Source organism: Equus przewalskii, chromosome X, assembly GCF_037783145.1.
Source record: "Equus przewalskii isolate Varuska chromosome X, EquPr2, whole genome shotgun sequence".
NCBI classification, from domain to species: Eukaryota; Metazoa; Chordata; class Mammalia; order Perissodactyla; family Equidae; genus Equus; species Equus przewalskii.
Genome location: NC_091863.1, coordinates 122689939 through 122710632, shown reverse-complemented (window position 1 = coordinate 122710632; position 20694 = coordinate 122689939). Strand labels below are relative to the sequence as shown.

Below are 20694 nucleotides of genomic sequence, written 5' to 3'. Positions count from 1 at the left end.
CTCTGTTTTCTGAAGGTTAGCAGAGAGCTTGCTCTGGGCTTTCCAATTCCTGCTCTTAAAATGTTCCCAGGCTCCCTTCTGCTCTCCCCTGGTGGCAGTGATTTAGAAGATGTGGTCGAAATGGTTAGCAGGGGGCTGCCAACCCCTGTCAGTTGCCCCAGACCATGAAAGAGCCTGACTGATGGGTGCCCTGCTGGTCTCCCACGCCCAAGGGGCAAGAAGAGGCAGAAACTCTGCCCTGGAACTTCCTTCCCCTCATCGCCTCGGAGTTTCTGGTTAAAAACCAGCCCCACAGAAGCCAGATACAAAGGACCACATACTGTATGATTCCATTCCTACGAAACTTCCAGAACCAACAGATCCACAGAGACAGACAGCTGATGAGTGGGTGCCAGGGGTTGGGGCAGTGGAGAGTAGGGGAGTGGCTGCTTAGTGGGTACAGGGGTGATGAAAATGTTCTGGAATGAGATAGAGGTGATGGTTGTACAACATTGTGAATGTACTAGAAACCAGTGAATTGTACACTTTAAGATGGTTAAAATGCCTATTACGGTGCAGTTTATGTTAGGTGAATTTTATCTCAATTAAAAAAAAAACCTTTGAAAGGGAGACAAATACATTCTGGACACTCACTAATGGGGAGAATTGGGCTATTGAAAACGGGGCAGAGAGACAGCTCTGATGGTCTAGTGGTTAAAGTTTGGTGTGCTCCACCTCGGTGGCCCAGGTTCAGTTCCCGGGCATTGGAACCTCACCACTCGTCTGTCAGTAGCCATGCTGTGGGGGCGGCTCACAGAGAAGAACTGGAAGGACTTACAACTAGAATATACAACTACGTAGTGGGGCTTTGGGCAGACACACACAAAAAAGAGGAAGATTGGCAACAGATGTTAGCTCAGGGCGACTCTTTCCCAGCAAAGAAAAACAAGGGCAGAGGCTCCTCCAGAGGTGAAATCTGGAGCTCCTGTCAGCCCCAGCCCTTCCACTCCTAGGTCCAGACCCAAGAGCAGTGAGAACACAGGCCCACACAGAGCCTCGTCCACGCGTGTTCACAGCAGCACTAGCCCCAGCAGCCAACAGGGGGAAGCAACCCAAGAGTCCATTGATGGAGGAATGGAGAAAAACATGTGATCCATCCATGCAACAGAACATTATTCTGCCATCAAAAGGAATGAAGTAGCGATGTGTGCTACAGCACAGGTGGACCTTGAAAACACTGTGCCAAGAGAAAGGTGCCAGACACAAACCACCACCTATTATTTGATTCCACTTATATGAAAGTCCAGAATAGGTAAGTCTGTAGAGACAGACATTAGATTGTTGGGTATCAGGGGCTTGGGGAGAGGGGACTGGGGAGTGACTGCTAATGGGAACAGGTTTCCTTTTGGGGTGAGGGAATTGTTCCGGAATTAGATAGAGGTGATGATTGCACAATTTTGTGACTATACTAAAACAAATCCACTGAATTTTACATTCTCAAAAGGTGAATTCTGTGGTATGTGAACTTTATCTTAATAAAAAAACCTTCGGGGCCAGCCCCAGTGGCCTACTAGTTAAGTTTGGTGCGCTCGGCTTCGGCAGCCTGGGTTTGCAGGTTCAGTTCCTGGGTGAGGACCTACACCACTTATCAGCCATGCTGTGGTGGTGATCCACATACAAAATAGAGGAATACTGGCACAGATGTTAGCTCAGGGCTAGTCTTCCTCAGCAAAAAGAGGAAGACTGGAAACAGACGTTAGCTCAGGGTGAATCTTCCTCACCAAAAAAAAAAAAAAAACCTGTAGCAAAGAAAACACCTGGGTCTCCCAACTAGACCTTCAGGCAGGAGCTTCCCAGCCCACACACTCCTGGGAGCGGGCTCCCCTGGGCTTGCTCTCTGCACTGGGGTCCAGGTGCCCAAGGCAGAAGGGGCCCCATGGGTTATGGGAGGAGAGCCCAGAGTTCTCCTCAGGCATGGTGGTCCCCAGTGCCCACCTGAGTAATGCAGGCGCCCGTGAAGGCCACAATCACGGCCACCACGTTGACTGTCAGCTGGAACTGCAGGAACTTTGAGATGCTGTCGTACACGTTGCGGCCCCACATGACCGCCTTGACGATGCTGGTGAAGTTGTCATCGGTCAGGATGATGTCCGAGGCCTCCTTGGCCACGTCAGTCCCTGCGATGCCCTGGGGGGCATACACACAGTGTCTGCGAGCCCCTTTCCCAGCCCCTCTGGGCTGGCTCCCCCCCCTTCCCTTTCAAAAGAAGCTCCCCACCAGCTGGGAACGCAGCATGGTGAGGGGCTCTGTTCATAAACAAAGAGGGTGCTGCCACTGGGGCCACCAACATGGCCTTACTCACAAGGCCCAGCTGCCACTGTGTGGCCACCAACCAGTCTTTTGTCCTGTCTTAGTGTGCTAGAGTAGCTTGCCACATAAGGAGGCCCTGGGAGTCCTGAACGGGGACACCTCTGGCAGAGCGAGGACAAGTCCTCCCGGCCCACACAGGGGTGTTTGGAGGAGGACTCCTGTCCTTGCTGCTCGAAGCCTCAGACGCAGGGACAGCACACTCTGTCCGCCGCCCTGAGGCCGGGCCCTGTGTTGCTCCGGTGTGTCCTCCAAGCCCCCGGGCACTGGGGCCTGGTCTCTCTGGGGGCTGGGTTCTGGGAAGGACTGGCCGGTGCCCCCGGGGCCTGCACGTGGTGGGCCAGACTGAATGGGGCGGAATGAAGGGCACTCCTTCTCGGGAGGGTGGGGAGAAGGGCTCGCGGGGGTTCTGCCTTTGGTGGCTGAGCACAGCTCCCTGCAAAAGGCCGTGGGGCCAGGGCCGGTCACTGGCCACCCTGCTCAGCGGGGTCTGGGTTTTACAGCAGGAATTAGCTCCATGTAAGCAACAGGAGAGAAGCACAGAGGAAAAGCTTGTTTGGGGCTCTGCTGATTATACTTGGGGCCAAGGTCCACTTAGACTGGACTGGGAGAGGGTGAGGCAGGCACACAACTGGCAAGTCCCCTGCCCCATGGCAATGTGGCTGGGCCCCACTGTCATCTCGGGCATCATCACATCAGATACCTTTAAACAAATCACACGTGTGTCCCCTGACCAGCAGAGCCTGAGGAGGCCCAAGTGGGCAGGATGTGAGAGAAAGAAACTTCTGGCACTCTGCGACTTGCTTCAACACTAGCTCCCACCTTCCTACACAAAGCTAATGTCCTCGGGACACAGGGCCCAGCCTGGGGTGGTGAGCCAGGCTGGCGCTGGGTGGCTTACCATGGCGAAGCCCACATCTGCTTTCTTGAGGGCTGGCCCGTCGTTAGTGCCATCCCCCGTCACGGCCACCACCTGTCGCTGCTCGCCAGTCGTGCTGTCAATAATCCCTGGAACACAGAGTGGCGCCATCTGTGGGCCTGTGTGACCAGCCCAGGGGGCTCTGGGGGGCTGGGTAGCTCTGGAAAGCCTTTGGGATTGTGACTGTGTCTACTGCCCCCGATCCTCCAAGCTCCCTGTCACCTTTGTACCCTGACTGGCAGCCTCGTCCCTCTCATCCCACCCTGGTCCATCACCCAGTGAGATGATATAGGGCCGTGTGATTTGGTGGAAGGCAAGGGCCCAGCGCCATGTGACTTGGAGAAACGTCTCCCTCTCCTGGGCCTGTTTCCCCATCTGTTATGATGAGAGGCCAGCCTCTACCGGTGTCTTTCATTCATGTTGTTAGCTCAGAGAAGAGGAGGGGTGAGCTCTGGCACGTCAGCCCTTTGAGGGGGTCTCCATTATTATCCCCATTTCCCCAATGAGGAAACTGAGGTTTGGGGAGAGCCAGTGATTCGCTCTCAGACACAAAGCAAGTCTCCAGTGGCAACAGGTCCAGAGCTGAGGACTCTGTTTCCTGAGCTGGCCCTGAAAACCTGTCTGGGAGCAGATAACATGCGGGGGGGATGGCTGCACTCAGCCAGCGCCGTGTCACCTTGGGAAGGGACAAGGGACGGGGCAGGGGTGGGCGGGGGTGAGCTAGCTCCATTACCTTTGACCAGAGTGTGCTTGTCAGTGGGAGATGATCGGGCGAGGACCCTCAGCTTGGGCCACACCTTGTCCAGACGCTCCTGTTCTATCTGGGAGGGGCAAGCACACAGATGCTGCAGAGCCTCGGGGGCTGGGCAGGTGGGGCTGAGCAGAGATGGGGTGGGGAGAAACAGCCAGAACCCTGGACCGAGGTGGGCAGAAACGGGTGGCCCCCTACGGGAAGGCCGATGGGCTGGGAGCTACCTCGCCTTTCTCATTGCGGATGCGCCGGTTGAATTCTTTTCCCTCCAGGCACAGGAAGTCCTCCCCTGGCTGGATGATGCCACACTTGGCTGCGATGGCCCGGGCCGTGTTGATGTTGTCTCCAGTCACCATGCGGACTGTAATGCCAGCACGTTGGCATTTGCGGATAGCTTCAGGGACCTGGAAGAGACAAGAGAGGTGCGTGGGGTCATCAAGGCAAGGCACATTTGTGTCCAGGCTGTATCCTCTCCTCCATCCAGATCTGCAGCCCTCCCCCCTCACTGTGGTCCCAGGGAAGGGCCCCTGAGAAGGGCAGCCCAGAGGAGGCGAGGAGAGGCCTGTCTGCTCTGATGCCACTGTCAGTCTAGCCCGAAGTGGGCAGGGCGCCCCCCTCAGTCCCTGAGCGCCCCCCTCCCCAAGGTGCCTCCTTCACTGGGCCAAGCTCTGGGGACCAGCAACGACTCAGACCCAGGCCCTGACACCATGAGTAAGGCTAGGAGAAGCCACCAGAAGCTTTTACACTGTCGAGGGGCACCATCGGAGTTGTGTCTGGAAAGGTGAGCCCAGAAGCCCATCCCTCTGGGGCCTGACTCAGGGCAGGCTCCCGGCCGGCCATCAGCTGCTGCGGGGCGGAACTCTGGGCCCCTTGCTCACTTGTCTCCACCGTTTCTACAGCATACCTTTTTCTACAAAAAATTGAAGGCCTGCGGAGCCGAACGTTTTCCATGATGAGGCATTCTCACTATTCATCAGGGGAATGGAACACTGCTTTGGTTACGGAGCACACATTTCCATTTTCTAAATATAATATTAGACTTTGGTAAAGGGGGGAGAAAAAGAGATCCCCTTGGTGCTGAGTGGAAAATGGGCTGAAGGGAGCTGAGAGGTGGTGGCATTGTCCCAGAGAGTGGAGATGCTCTGGCTCCCCAATTAATGAGGAGGTGGCTCTTGAGCCTGGAGACTGCAGTGGGGAGGGCAGCTGGGCAGATGGTGCTTGTGGGGCCAGGGAGGGGAGAGGACAAGGAGGAGGGGAGGAATGGGTTCAGAGCTGGGGAACTGGATAAGGAGGTCGGGCCGAGGCCTGTGAGATGCTTGGATGCAGCCCCTGCGAGGGGTGCAGCCTGGGGAGCCCCGGCTCCCTGCTCTGTCCGATGGGCCCAGCGCACACACCTGCCAGTCCCCAGTGAGCACCACTGGGCTGACGAAAGCCCTGGGAACAGTCTGAGCTTGAGGAGAGACGGGGAGGGAGCACGCAGTGTGCCGGGTGTGCCCCAAAGGCCAGGCTTAGGAGCCCAGGGACAGGGGGGTGAGCTGGGCCACACAGACTTGACAGCCAGAGGAGCAGGAGCCAGGTGGTGGGGGCGGGGCAGGTCAGCCGGGAGACCCCAGGGGAGGCAGGCAGCAGGTGGGGCTGGGTGGGGGGTAGGTGCACTCTGACCTGGGAGTCCCCAGCACGCTGGTGGTCCCCAAGGCCCCCAAGGCAGGGGGTCAGGGTGTGGGGTGGTTGTTATCTCAGCCAGGGAGAGAGAGGGCGTGACAAGAGGGGAAGCCTGCGGCCCAGCCAGAGGAGCCCCCACTTCAGGGTTGTGACACGGCAACCCTGTGATCCCTGTAGCAAATAACTGCCAAGTGGCCTGGAAGGCCAAGCTCCTGGAAAGGGGCTGCATCTCGTACCTCCAATAATGTGTCTCTTTGCTCCAGGCCTTAGGGACACTTTTTGCCCTTTGGGGATCTTGGGGTGCTGGATGATGAGCTACAGGGAGACACTCCCCTTCCAGCAAGCTCCCTCCCGGCCCTGAAGCGTCTGGAAGCCACTCCTCTGCTGCCACCAAGTGGCCGTGATGAGCTGGAAACCCGGGAGCCCTAGACCGGGGCCTTGCTCACCTCCTCTGGGTGCAGCCCAGGCCGGCTCACTTTCCGCAGAAAGGCCCTCGGCCTCCCAGCCAGCGGGCAGGAAGCCTCCCTCCCTCTGCAGGTGCCCTCTCCCTCATGGGGCGGCTGTCCTTCCTCACCTGTCGCCCCGTGCTCCTCGTCCAGCCCCAGCCCGGCCGTGATGCCGATGTGCTCCTGGAGGCCTGACGGCATGGCAGCCAGCCGGCTGCGTGGAGGAGGCCCGCACCCCTCCAGCATTAACGCGGCCCACGCCCAGGGGCCCTGCAGCCCCGCAGCCTGCCTCTGGCTGCAGTCGTCCCACGCCTCTAGGCGCCTTGGCAGGTTTAATGGCGCCCCATCCACCCTGCCGCCTGCCACCCAGCACTCCACCGGGCCCTCGGCGCTCCCTCCTTGGCCACCATCTGGCAGGCCAGTCTCCATGGGGGTTTGCCTGGCCTCCCCAGCCTGGCCATGTTGGTGCCATCTGCTGCCCAGACTCACTCAGCCACTCTCAAGCCAGAGAGGAGCTGTCCCGTCCCCTGGGCCCTTCTGCCAAGGCCATCTCTGGAGCTCACAGGAGTGGCCCATTGCTCGGCCTCGGGGACTCTCCCGCCATGGCAGCCACTGTGGGGCCTTCACTGTACCCTTCTTTGGACTTTTGCCTGTGTTCCACCACTAGAAGGCCAGGCCTTGCCCCACCCATGTGCAGCCATTCTGGACAGTTCCATCTGACCCCCAACCCCAGTCTAGCCTGGTTGATGCCTCTGTAAATGAGCCGACTTGGACCAGAAGATGGCCGCTGCAGTTCTGTTTACACCTGCGACTCGAGCTTTGAGTGGCTCAACAAATGTTTCTGCTAGGAACGAGGAGAAGCCTGCAGGGCTCCTCGGCCTGGGGACCAGGCAGGAAGGGCTCCCTGGGCTGTGCGGCCGGGAGTGGCTTCACACCCTACACCCCTCCGTCCGGGCAAGTGGCTGAGGTAGAAGGGGAGGGCGGGCGGGTCATGATGGTGGGGAAAGGGCCTTGGCCAGGCTCTGGGAGTTGGGGAACGCCACCGTCTTGGGTCTGTGCGCACTCCGGCGGGAGCCCCGGCCTTCCGGCAGCTTCACACGGCCCCAGCAACTGGGCAGAAAAGTTTAGAGCTGCCACTGTCGACACCTCCCCGGAAGTAACGAGGGGACACCCACCACCCCAGGAGCAGCACGGAACACCAGCCAGCAGCCCGCAGCCGTGTGGGGTGTTGCGGGGTGTGGTGAACGGCTCCATCCCGAAGGGGAAGGCCATCAGGTCTACACAAGGGCAACACAACTTTGTGACTCGGCTTTGCTGCGTGGACACAGCCCTCCTCCGCTCTGTGCCTCAGATTTTCCCTGGCCTGATAAAGGGAGAGGCCTGGCCCCTGTGTCCGTGGGGGTGGCTGTGCCACCCTCAGCAGCGCCTTCTCCTCTTGCTCTCCCAAGCTGCTCCTCCCATCACCTACATTTGCCAGGCCTGTATCTCTGGCTGGAAGTCTCTCCCCTCCCCTCTGTCACCATCCATTTCCTCCCAGGCCAGCCTCCATGTGTCCCCACTCTGCATGCAGTGGCCCCTACCTCCTTGGAATGTGGGGACGTGCCATCACTGATAACCTGTGGCTGGCGTTCAGATGTGCCAAGCACCGACTTATGAATCAAGGGTCTTTGGTCCTTGATCCAATGTGTGAATGCCTGTCTCCCGAACGAGAGCCCAGAAGCTTCTCCTCCATTGTGTCAGCACCCCCCAGGACAGCTAGTTTACATACGTGTTTTCAGGCTAATTGGCAGGATCAAAGTGGCCCTGACTCTAACATGAGGTAGGCACCGCTGGAAAGGTCCTGGGAGCAGAGAGATGGTCCCTCCATGTCTCTGGCAACCTGCACCTCCTGTGCCTTGCACACTCCCTCTGGGACCTGGTGTCCTACAGCCCTGGCAAGCTCTCCCTCCCTCAAGGATCTCCCACCTTTAAGAACCAACAACTCTCTCCATTGCTCCTTCACTCTACTCCCTGTCCAGCTTCTGCCCTGTTTCTCTGTTCGCCCTTCAGAAAAGCTCTTGATAAGGTTGTCCATGTGCTGGCTCCTTCCCCGCCGTCCCACAGAATCTGTGAGGTCAAGGTCTCCAGTGACCTCTCAATGTCGAGGGCCCACTGCAGCCAGGATTGGGCTAAGCCACCCTCGTGCTTCAGCCACATGGCCCTCTCAGTTTCCCCTCTCTGCCTAGCCCATTCCTTCAAGTCTCCTTGGCAGGGTCCTCCTGCCTCTGCTCAGGCATGCCCACTCCAAGACATCACTCATGTAAAGCTGCTTCTGGACTCTCTCTCCTGCCAGGACCTCTGCTCTGAGCTCTCCTACCCACTTGACATCTCCATGGGGACGTCCTAAACCTCACTCAGCCCCAACCAAACCCTCAACCAAGAACTTCCCAGCCTGGTGATGGCAGTGCCACCTGCCCGCCTCTCCAAACCACAGCCCTGGGAGCTGTGCCCGGCTCTTCCCTCTCCCTCGTCACCTGCTCCAGTCCATCAGTCCTGGGGGTGTCGAGGTTCTAACTGCCACCCCCTCTCACCTGGTGGAGGCAGAGCCTGAGCCAGGGCTGGAGGCCAGCGGGAGGGGGCCTTCCAGCGGGCAGGTCAGAGCCTCCATGTAGGAGCAAGGGCGAGAGGATGAGGGGGCTGAAGTGCACCAAGGAGGGTGTGATCTGGGGTGCGGTGCCCACACTCACCCTTCCAGACTCCTCCAGCAGGTGGCAGTTCGCTCTACCTATAACTCTAGCAGGAAGTGGTGTGGCAGCCAGGAAGGAGGGAGAAAGGGTTGGGTCTCTCCTTGCAGTGACACGCCCCTCCACCCATCTCAACAACCCAGCCGCTCAGAGAAGTGGGTGGTTACCTCGGGTCGCACAGGGTCCTCGATGCCCACGACAGCTATGCAGGTGAGGTCGCCCACCACCTCATTCTCATTGTCCCAGTCAGGCTCCTGGGCAGCAGAGAAGTCGCGGTAGGCGATGCAGATGGTGCGGAGGCCGTCGCAAGCCATCGGCTCAATGATCTTCTTCACCATGTCGTCCCGGTCCCGAGGGCGGAAGCTGCGCAGTTCTCCGTTGCTGTTTAAGATGTTGGTGCACCTGGGGCAGGGACAGAACACGAGGAGCAGGTGCCATGAGGCCAGGGGAGCCGGCAGGCCGAGAGTCTTGGCGGGGATCAGCCTGAGCCCTCCATCCGACAAGGCAGACAGGCTTCTCCAAGGAGGGAGGCGCTCTACTTTTGCAGGGCCTGAGAGTGTACCCCCCAATTCATGCTCTCCCCACAACCTCAGAATGTGACCTTATTTGGAAATAGGGTTGCTGCAAAGTTAAGATGAGGTCATACTGGATGAGGGTGGGGCCTTGATCCAACAACTGGTGTCCTTATAAAAAGAGAAGAGTACACACAAAGACTCACAGGGACAAGGCCATGTGACAACAGAGGCAGAGCCTGGAGTGAGGCAGCTACCCACCAAGGAAGGCCAAGGGTGCCGGTGACCGCCAGAAGCTGGAGACAGCGGCGATCCTCCCCTGGAGGCTCTGTGGGGAGCCAGGCCCTGTCTACACCTGGATCTCAGACTTCTGGCCTCCAGAACTGGGAGAAACTAGATTTCTGTTGTTTTAAGCCATCAGGTTTATGGTACTTGGTTCCGGCAGGCCTAGGAGCTGGAGGCTCATAGACTGGTCTAAGAGAGCCAAGCAGGAGGCCGGAGCACAGCTCCATCACAGCTCCACCGGTGTTCGATGGGCGCTGGGGCACATCACACTTGTGACACTGGGCTTCAGGGCAAGAGTGTGGAACATCAACATAAACTGAGTGCCACAGAGTGGGGCCACGACAAGGCAGAAACTGTGGCATGGGCTCTGATGACCCTGGAAGCTTCTCAGAAGGGCCAGGGTGGGGCAGGCTGCAGGATTCAGGTGTGGAAGAGGAAAGAGCAAAGGAACCAAGGGCCCTAGAGGCAGGCGAGGTGGAAGGGTGGGGAGGGTCTCCAAACAGACTGGTGAGGAAGGAGAGAAGGAGCCGGCTGCAGAGCTCAGGGTGGGCAGTGAGGATGAAGCAAAAGCCGGCACGGACCCCGGCCTTTCTGGGGATTCACCCATGCAATTCTCACAACACTCTCAGGAGGTAAGTATTCCTGCCATTGCCATGCTACAGTGGGAGACTGAGGCCTGGGGTGGGGAGTAAGGGGGTCACGTTCACACAGTCAGCAAAGAGCAGGGGCCAGCCCGGTGGCGTAGTGGTTAAGTTTGGGCACTCCACTTTGGCAGCCCAGGGTTTGTGGCTTCGGATCCTGGGTGTGGACCTACATACCGCTCATCAAGCCATGCTGAGGCAGCATCCCTCATACAAAACAGAGGAAGATGGGCAGAGATGTTAGCTCAGAGACAAGCGAAAAACAGGAGGATTGGCAACAGATGTTAGCTTTGGGCCAGTCTTCCTCACCAGAAATAAAAAATTGCAGAGCTGGGGCTGGAGCCCAGTGCCCAACTACAGAAACTGGGCTCTTAGCCATGGTACCCACCAGAGGAGAGGCATAGAAAGAGGTGGGGGCCTCCAAGTCCAGCCGCCACATCTGCCGGGAGCCAGTGGGACGGCTTCAGGGAGCAGGTGGCCTTTGCACCAGGCTGGGGAGGCTGTGCCTGGACAGAGTTTGAGAGGGGAGCATTCTGGGTGGCGCAGCAGTCAGTAGAGGCCAGGACACAGCCAGGTGGGGGCGCACTCAGCCGTCCTGGGAGGCAGGGAGCCTCGGATGGCCTGCTGAGGACTCTGTCCTGAAGGCCCTGGAAGGCCAGCTATGAGCTCAGAGGCACAATCAGGTCATGTCTCAGAAGGTGGCTCTGGAGGAAGTGAGGCGCCAGGTGGGCAGGGGAGGGCTGCTAGATACTGAGGAAGAGAGAGGCTGAGGCTGGGGGCAGGGCACTGAGAGGACTTGGGGCAGGGTACTTGGAGGCGGGGCTGCGTGCTCCCCGCTCAGCTTTTCTAACAGCTTTATTGAAACATAATTCACACACCACACAATTCACTCATTTAAAATGTCCAATCCAGTGGCTTTTAGTATATCCAGAGTTGTGCGACCATCCCCACAGCCAGCTTCAGAACATTTTCATCACCTCTAAAAGAAACCCCGCACAAACAAGAAGAGAAAAAAACATTTGTGCATCCAAGGACGAATCAAGAGACTGAAAAGACAGCCCATGGAATGGGAGGGAATCTGCAGTCAGATCTGTGTCGAGGATCTAGTCTCTAGAACGTACAGAGAGCTCTCGTGGCCGACAGCAAACAGCTGCCTCGGATCAAAGGGCTGGACTAGACGCCTCTCCAAAGAAGACACACAAAGGGCCAAGGAGCACAGGAAAGGTGCCAACCCCACCGGCCATCAGGAAATGACATCAAAACCAGCACAAGATCCTACCTCACATCCACTAGGATGGCTGGAATCATAATAAGAAGAAGAAAAAAACCAGAAAATAACACGTTGGTGAGGATGAGGAGAAGCCAGACCCCTCCTGCACTGGTGGGAACAGCAAATGGTGCAGCCCCACAGAAAGCAGGCCGGCGCCTCCCCCCAGAGTCAGACGCAGAGTTCCCCTTTGACCCAGCAGTTCCACTCCAAGGACTAGACCCAAGAGAAGTGAAAGCAGTGTTCAAACAAAAACCTGTACGCTCATATTCACAGCAGCATTCTTCATAATAGCCCAAAGGTGGAAACAGCCCAGCTGTCCATCAGCATGTGACTGGATAAACGAAGTGTGGTGTATCCATCCGATGGAAGGTTATTCCGCCATAAAAAGGGGTGAAGTTCTGCCACATGCTACACTGTGGATGGACCTTGGAAACATTATGCTGAGAGAAAGGAGCCAGACACAAAAGGCCGTAGATCACATGATTCCATTCCTATGAAAGGTCCAGAAGACGCAAATCCGTGGAGACAGAAAAGAGATGAGGGGCTGCCAGGGGCTGGGGGGTGGGGATCTGGGGGAGAGACTGCTTAATGGGTATGGGGCTTCCTCCGGGGGTGATGAAACGTTCTGGAACTAGACAGTGGCGGTGGCACAACACTGTGAATGCACTTAACGACACTGAACTGCGCACTTTAAGGTGACGAAAATGGCCAATTTGACGCTATGTCTGTTTTACCACAATAATAAAACCAGAGACCCCACGCTCCTTAGCTGCCTCCGCCACGGGCAGCCACTCACTTTTTCAGCAGGATCTCCGAGGCGCCCTTGCTGAAGAGGCGGAAGCCGCCGTCGGGCGTGCGGATGACTGTGCTCATGGACTTGCGGACTGAGTTGAAGGTGTACACTTTGTAAAGCTTATCTTCCGGAATCTGCTCTCGCACAGGCTGGAAGTCCCGCTTCAGGTCCAGGACGAAGCCCAGCAGGGCACACTCCGTCTTGTTGCCCACTTGGCGTGGGAGAGCCCCTTCCTTCTCTGGAGGCTGTGAGGTGAGGAGAATCAGCACGGTGTGAGGGCCAAGTCCTCCCACCTTGCTGCTCCCAGGGACCCAGCCTGGCTGCAGCCACGACATCTTTAGGGCATGGTGGCAGGGAGCCAAGGAGGGCCTCCACTGTGGACTAGGTGGGCAGGTTTCCCACCATTCACTGGGCTTGGAAGGGGCTTCCAGAACCCGCGGGCCCTGCCCAGCAGCCAGGGTGGGACTACTGGGTCCAGAGATGAGGAAGAGGGTGTTCAGCACCCCAGAGACCATCATAGCTCTGGTTAAACGGTTTTCCGAGAGCTAGCCAGCCCCTGGCGACAGCTCCCATTGCACCCCTCATCAGGCCCTGCCCTCGCCCACCCTCGCTGGGTCCAGCCTGCCACCCACTCTCAGCTCACTAGTATTTTGGTGGTGTAGGCACTGTTGATGGAGATGGCGTGGACCAGGAGGTCGAGGATCTTGGGTGTCAGGGCGCTGGGGGCTGGAATCTCCTTGTAGTGAGTGTCCCCGAGGTAGGACTGGACCACGGTCATACGGTTGGTGGTGAGTGTGCCCGTCTTGTCCGAGCAGATGGCCGTGGCATTGCCCATGGTCTCGCAGGCGTCCAGGTGGCGGACCAGGTTGTTGTCCCTCATCATTTTCTGTAAAGGGCAAGGCAGGGGCTTGGGTAGCCAGTTGTCCTTGGGAGGTTGGCCCAGGGGGTGGGGGAGCAAGAGGTTGTCAACACAACATCATGTATGACTCTGCTTTGCCCGACCAGCTTTCCATGTGGCACTAACAGCCCAGGGGCCTCAGTTGGCAGGCACACACCGTCACCGCTGGGCTGCCAGCAGTGCCCAAAGACTCAGCTCAGAGTGGCTACAGAGCGGTGGTGAGGCCTGGGTAGTGGGCCTGTAAGATGTAAGGACTCTTATCAGACACACCGATTGGTTGACTCTGGGCGGCCACTCTCCCCAGAGCTCACCCTGGGTCTCCATGCTGCCTAGGACAACCCCCCACCCACAGCCCCTCTCATGGCCCTGCAGCGCCCCCACTCCCCCCCAACAGCCATGCCCTGAATACTGTCTCCAAGGTCCTCCGTCCTCCTCTGATCATCCTTCCTCTCCGCCCCTATCTCTGCAAGTGGCACCAGCACCCTTAGCTCCCTGGGCCCTCCGTGTCCCCCGCTTTCATCCTGCAGATGCCAGGTCTCTCCCACCGCCTGCCTGGTTTCTGGCTCCTCTCATCGTGGCCAGAAAGCCGGGCAGCGAAGGATGTCTGCGTTCAGCTCTTGGTCCCTGCTCAGGCTCCCTGCTCTTCCCCTGAGTGATCCCAAACTTTCTCTAGTCCCCACTGCGTCCAAGTTGCTTAACGGCTTCGCACCCCAGTTTCTGGGTCTGTATCCTGGTATCAAGGGATTCTTATTCCTATTGTGTTTATTATTATTACCTTGACAGAGTAAGCTAAGGAGATGGTGACAGCAAGAGGGAGGCCCTCCGGGACAGCCACGACCAGCACAGTGACACCGATGATGAAGAACTTCACGAAGTACTGCACATAGACTGGCGTGCACTCCGCCAGCCACACCCGGCCGTCGACGACGAAGGTCTCAATCACAAAGTAGAGGACCAGGATGATGACGGTGATGGCAGACATCACCAGCCCTGCCCAGCCACAACAGAGGCCATAGGGGGTGGGGGCAGGAAGTGGGGTCGGCAGGGGCGAGGGAAGGAGAGAGCAGGAGGGAAGAGGAGATAAGGGATGCTGCAGCTGGCACCAGCTCGAGCCTGCGTTGGGTGAGGCCTCCCGGAGGGCTGGGAATCCATGCTCACTGGAGAGGGGCTGGACTCTGATGGCCACCATCGGCCCCTGGGCTGTCCCCTTGCCGCCTGGCACATCCCTTTCCCACTTGCTCTCCAAGGCTCGGTCTTACGTCCAGGAGCCCGTACCCTCCGTGCCCATCGGGGGCCCCCACCTGCTTTCCCGATCTGCACAGCCAGTTTGGTGAGCTTGCCCTGAAGGACGGATTTCTCCTTCTTGGGCACGGTGGCTTTCTTCTTCTCCCGCTCTTCCATCTCCCCGCCCTCCGCGCTCTTCAGAGGCTGCATTTCCATGGCAACCGCCCCATCCTGCTTCTTAGCTGCATAAGAGGAACCCCATGGCCAAGGTTAGGGCCCAGTGGCTGGGGTCACAGCTACAAGGGGCCTTCAGAGGGAAAGACATGCCACACCATACGAGAGGACACGGGGTTCAGGGGGTTTCTCTGATTTCCAAGTGTCACACGGCATGGAGGCTAGCTCCTCTCCCTCCTCTCTCCTTGTCAGCCCAGTCCCTCCTGAGGCAGGTGGGTGGGCCGCTCCAGTGCTGTCCTGGGCAGGACAGAGAAGGTTCTCTTGGGGCCTTGCAGGGGAAGGAAGGACAGACACAAGCACGAGTAACTTGGACACACAGACAGGGGGGCCAACCCCAAATCTCAATACCTGAGAGCAGAGGCCTGAGGCCCAAGGAATGTTCCAGAACCCTGAGCTGACTCATTGGCCCACTGGTGTCCAAGACACCTCTCCACTCCCCTCAGGGAGGCCCAGGAGGCCCTGCACTCTCCTCCCCTGCTCCCTACTCAGGCTGTCTCTTCTCCCACCGACCCCTTGGTTGGGCCCCTTGTCCATCGGGGCCTAGCTCACCTGAGCCCGCGCCCTGGCCACCTCCTGCTGCAGCTGGAAGGGGCTGCTCTGGGCAAACCTCAGGCCTCTCTCCTTGTGGAGCCTTCCTGCCTCCTCTCTGGAACAGGTGGCCCCCCCGGCTCCTCACGCTGCCCCTGACAGGAGGGTGGGGGGTCCCCCACCCTGCCTTTACAACCTCTGTCACTTTATACATTCTGGCCTGCAATGTCTTCAATTGTACTGCCCCACGTAAGCCTGTTCTTCTCCCACCTGGAGGGGGCACTCGCCCCCGCCACTCGTCCTTTTCCCTCACTGCTCTTGTCCCCACCCAATGGGGCTCTTGGTTCTCCTGACACCACCTCTGCACGGCTCCCGCCACCTCGCTGCATTAGCTGTTTCCTCTTCCTTCCAGTCTTCCCACCCATCCCTTGTCCCCTCGACTGTCTGAGGCCACTCACCAATGGCTTCTTCTTTCCAGGGGCCTCAGGCCAGAGGCCTTGGCCTCAGCGACACTTATGGCCCCACCCAGCTGGGCCACTCTAGCCTCATGCCCCACCAACTGCCACTCCCTGCCCCAGCCTGGGGCCCTAGTCACTGGGCTGTCCCGTGCCCCAAATGCCCTCCCCATTCCAGCTATCCTTGAGCTCTGGTTTGCTTGTCTGATCCCATCTCGTCCTGGGTCTCTGAGTTCCATGCTGCACTTGAGTTTTGCCCCTGGGCCGCATCTCTGGACCGTGACCTTCCTGAGGGCCAGGACCAGGCTTTATCCACCTTTCAATCCTCAGATCCTATGACTGCCTGCTGACAAGCCTTCAGCCCGGCCACAGAGCGTCGGCACCACCAGGCATCCAGGCCGAGAGCGGAACAGGCGGCGGCCCCTCGGACGGCCACCCAGCCACCTTGCCTCTAAGGCCCAGCAGAAAGGCAGCTGAACTGGGAAACCCACGGGCCTGATAGGTCTTGGGCGAGTCACCCTCTCAGTTTCCTCTCCAGGATGCTTGCTCACAGGTGATCTTTGTGCACACCCGGCGGGGTCTGCAGATGGGCCGCCCCGTCCCACTCACCTGGTCTCTAGGTGCTGCTCCTGCAATGAGGTGGGCACCCACCCCCCCCCCGTGCCATGCCCTCCCTACCCCACCCTGAGTGCAGGGCTCGCATTACCTTTGGTCTGGCTACTCTCCATCGCCCCATCCTGCTGCTTGCCTACAATGGAAGAGGAACGACAGACACGGAGACTTGAGAACATCCACGTGGCCCTGGCACACACACACACACACACACGCACAGGACAGTGGGGTATAGACAGTGCAGCCAGCGAGCACAGGGGACGGGGAGGTGGGAAGAGGAGGGCCCTGTACTCCCCAGGCTCACACAACGCCCTCTCACCACCTCCCGACATGTGGGCGCCTTGACCCAGTCCTCCACTGAAGCCCCAGAGCCAGCTCTGGATGGACCCTGGGTCACATGCAGCTGGCAGTGGGGCTTTCCACCAGGGCTGCCAACACAGGGAGTTATTGCTGCCAGGTGTCCGGTCCCAGCTGTGCCGCCTTGAGAAGGGCCTCTAGTGGAAACATGCGTTGCCCCCAGAACCAGCAGGGAGGTATACCTAGATGGTTCCTAACCTCTGGTGGCCTAGAGATTAGCCTCCTCTGCAGTGTGGCCAGCAGTTAGCTCTGTGTGTGATTTAGAGGAATCTGCCGGGCTTGGGGCACCAGGCTGAGTGCTGGGCACCTCGCAGCACTGCGGGGACGGGCAGGGGTAGGGACAGGTGGGGCACCAGGTGGACCCGTACGGGGACTCATTCATGAAAGTGCTCTACAACCACAAGGACCATAGCTGAGTGTCAGGGACTGCAGCAGTGACTGGCTTCCCAAGGCCAAGGTAAACAGCGCTGGTGGCGCTTCTGGTTTCCAAGGTAAGGAAGGACTGCCACTTGGGGAGGGCCCAGGAGACCTGACAAGCAAGGGGACCACAGCAGTGAGCCCGGCACTGTGCTCAGGCTCAGGCTCTGCACCCTAGCCCCTCCTGCCTCACCTTCCCCAGAGCATCATGGGTGGGACGTCAGTTTGAGGGGCTTTCTCGGGGGCCACACTTGTGCTGGCCTCAAATCCAGAGATGACTGACAGGGGGCAGGAGGGGTTTGTGGACTGGCCTGTCAGCCACCACCCAATAGCTCATGTCACTAGGGATCCAGGAACACAAACAGGGTGCCAGGTGACTACCAGGTAGTGGGGTCTGGTCTGGGGGTCCTGGGGGGAGGGAGAGGCCCTCTGCAGGGCGAGGTGCAGTGTGAGTCAGGCCCTCTCTGCCCAGGGCCGCTGTAGGGGTACGGGGGGTTATTCAAAGGTGAAGGAGACTTCTGGGGCGAGGGGAGACACCCAGAGACACAGAGTGACGATACAGTGCAATGAGGGGCTGTTGCCGGAAGCCCTGGGGCCCTGGGGGCCCAGAGGAAGGATGGACCCAGAGGACCCAGGCTGCAGACAGGGCCGGGGAGGCCTCTGGAGGAGGGAGAGAGGTTTGGGATGAGCATTATGGGAGGGGGAGAGACAGGAGCCAAGGGAGGGAGGAGGAGGGGAGCGAGGATGCCTCAAGGAGAAAGGTGATTAGGAGTCAAGGCCAAAAGGCAAGAAACAGGTTGGGGGGCAGCGGGTGGACAGGGAGTGTTGGACCCCCAGACGAGGTCAGGAGGAAGCAAGGGTGAGGGCCAGGGGGAGGCACCAGGTGTGGCCACCCTCCTGTCTCCACAGAGGCCCAGGCCTTGGGCTGAGACCTTGGCAAGGGGTTGAGGGTGCTGCTGTCCCCTCCCTGGAGGCTGGCCAGCTCCGCTCCCCCTCCAGAGCCCCCTCAGGGTTCCCCTCCTCCAGGAAGCTGGCTGGTGGAGATGCCCCTCTGACTCCTAAGTAGCACAGCCCGGGGGTGCTGTTGGGGAGAGGAGCTGGGGTGAGGGAGGGACCTGTGGGGGCTGGAGGAGTTTCATCGAGGTCTAAGAGGAGGAGCCTAGGACCAAGTCCTGAAGGAAGCCAACATTTAAGGGACCAAGCAGGAGGGGAGGAGCCTGGGAAGGAGTGTGGAAGGGGCACCTTGCCAACCAGCCAGCAGGGTGTCGATGGAAGGCCGCTAGGCAAAGTCAGCTGGGCCTCCCTGGAGAGAGGCATGGGGACTCTAGCCCAGCCCACGAGGCCCAGGGCCCGCCCACTAACCTGCTTACCAGCCTGTGGACCCCAGGGCACTCACTGTGGAGAGACCTGAGCTGAGCTCTGCAGGGAGGCAGGGCTGGGTGTGGCAAACGTGGCTGTGAGGGGTGGGCCTGGCCATCCAGGAGCAGGGAGGTGTCCGTGCAGAGAGGCCGGGCCCAGGCTGCCAGGATACAGGGCCCAAAGAAGCTTCTAGGCAATAGTGGCTCATCTATTTCTTCCCTCACTGCCTCTAGGAGCAGGGTGGCCCAGGGCCGGGGACACTAGCATATCTTTCCTTAATGCTGACCTGTGCCCATGTTGCTGGGACTGGGCAGACTGATCATGCCTGCTCGCTGGGCCCAGTGGCCTTGACTGACTGAGGTGGGGCCAGTGACTGCCAACCCTCTGTCCCCTGCCCAGCTCACCAGCCCCAGCATCTCATTGCCCCCGGAGGCCCCGGGTGCAGGCTTCCGGCCCACGTTCTCCCCACACGTGTGCGGTTTCTTTGTACTTCTTTCTAGTGGGCCCAGGTGGATTCTCTCAGAGGTGAGGCGCACATCTAGAAAACTCTGCTCCCCACCTGGTTTGACTGCAGAAGTGGCCTGAAGGGAGACCCAGGTCAGAACAAGGTGAGTGGTGAGCAGGTGCAGGCCTGAGTCACAGACGGGAGCAGGCTCCTGACCCTAGGCCCTGAGACAGCGTGCGGGGGCGCTGAGAGCAGCTCCACAGTCTTGTAAGCCCTGTTCTGAGGACTGGAGGGGACCCTGGCCATGCCTGGGGCTCACAGCAGTGGCAAGAGGAGGCAGCAGGGGGGCTGTGCGTCAGGCTGGCTATAGGGCTGGGCTCTCAGAAGACATCTGTCCCTCGACATTGCTTTCCCTTGGGTGAGGGCCCCCGCCCCATCCCAGCATCCTCTGGCCCCTGGGTGCCATGTTGGCCTGGGACCCTCAGCACCACCATGGGGGTTGAACACCCCCAAGGGTGGGCATGAGGCCCCCGGCACACACGACCCAAAGCCTTCAGGGAATAGCCATCCGAGGGGCGCTGCCTGTACACAGAACTGGGGGGCCCCAACCTGCTGGCTCTGGGGCAAAGACCCCAGAAGAGGGGTCCGCAAAAGGAATCAGAAGAGAGGGTATGGCCTCCCACCCCCGGAGCTGGAGCTGGAGCTGCATGGAAGGAGGGCCAGCCCCCATCGGCGCTGGGACTGGAGGTCAGCGTCACCTTACCCTTCTTATCCTTCTTCTCCTCCTCCTCTCCGCCTGCTCCGAGCAAGGTGAAGATGATGCCTGTCTGGGAGTTCACACCGACGGCCGTCACCACCATTCTTCCGGAACCTTCCATGACGTGAGTACCTGGCATAGCAACACAGAGAGACCGAGACAGAGATTCTCACCGCCAGGTGGGAGGCAGGCTCGGCACCTGCAGCCTGCCCCAGGAATCCCAGAAGCAGGCGCTCAGTGTCTGGAGGTCCCTGGAGGCTGTGTTGACCCTAAGCCTAGGCTGAAGCCTCATCTCCAGCTTGGAGGGGACCCGGAGGCCTGCACAGGAGCAGGTACTTGCCCAGAGGCAGGGGGTGAGCTGTTCACAGGGTCCGGAAGGGCCTCCAGCCCCTCTGTATTGTTCCACACTGCATTTGCCACTGGGATAAACATTGGGCTAAAGCAGAACCTTCTAGAAAGGGAACACTGCCCCCACTGGCTCTTTTTCAGGGTCTGGATTAGGGAGAAACAGACCCAGAGCCAGTCCCCACCTTGAGGTGGCCCTCCCAGGCTGAGAGGACCCATTTCCTTCCCCGGCAGCTGGAGCTGCCCCTGTCATGCCTCCCACTGGCCACTCTGGCCTTGTGGAGGGCAAAGTCTGCAGACTCTCTAACCAGAAGCGCTACTCAGGAGGGCCTTCATTGAGGGGGTTGCCAGGTCAAATGGCTTCCAAGGCTCCTTTGTGCTGGGCTGGTTCAGAGGGTGCTGGCCGGCTGGCCGCATCCTGGCATCCCCATGGGCTCCGCCGGCCAGGGCCTTTGAAGGCTCACCTGAGAGCAGCATGGGGTCTTTGTCGGCTGACTTGCGCACGTGGTCCGACTCGCCAGTCAGGGAGCTCTCATCGATCTTGAGGTCGTTGCCCTGGATGAGCACGCCGTCGGCAGGCAGCAGGTCTCCTAAGACCAGCAGGTGGCCAGAACCAGAGGCAATGGGCCCCGGCAGCCTTTCTTTCTGACGCCTCCCACCTCCCCCAAGGCAGGTCCCACTGGATGTGGGGCCCTCTTCCTTCAGTCTCCTCCTT

At 59.3% G+C, this 20694-nt stretch overlaps 1 protein-coding gene across 17 annotated transcripts in view; it reads right to left on the bottom strand.

Moving 5' to 3' along the window:
• The window catches only part of ATP2B3 (ATPase plasma membrane Ca2+ transporting 3), a 71772-nt gene that overhangs the window by 24879 nt on the left and 26199 nt on the right, over positions 1 to 20694 (bottom strand). For 9 of the 17 annotated variants that reach the window (XM_070606323.1, XM_070606317.1, XM_070606314.1 and 6 more), the window contains 12 exons: positions 20444 to 20569; positions 19641 to 19766; positions 16394 to 16435; positions 14548 to 14712; positions 14022 to 14236; positions 12992 to 13234; positions 12352 to 12593; positions 9015 to 9249; positions 4241 to 4420; positions 3999 to 4086; positions 3248 to 3354; positions 1975 to 2166 (listed from right to left, as the gene is read on the bottom strand). In XM_070606323.1, coding sequence (XP_070462424.1) covers positions 1975 to 2166; positions 3248 to 3354; positions 3999 to 4086; positions 4241 to 4420; positions 9015 to 9249; positions 12352 to 12593; positions 12992 to 13234; positions 14022 to 14236; positions 14548 to 14712; positions 16394 to 16435; positions 19641 to 19766; positions 20444 to 20569 — 1961 coding nt within the window. The remainder of the gene's footprint in view (positions 1 to 1974; positions 2167 to 3247; positions 3355 to 3998; positions 4087 to 4240; positions 4421 to 9014; positions 9250 to 12351; positions 12594 to 12991; positions 13235 to 14021; positions 14237 to 14547; positions 14713 to 16393; positions 16436 to 19640; positions 19767 to 20443; positions 20570 to 20694) is intronic. The other 8 variants (XM_070606326.1, XM_070606328.1, XM_070606320.1 and 5 more) reach the window with 1 other exon arrangement.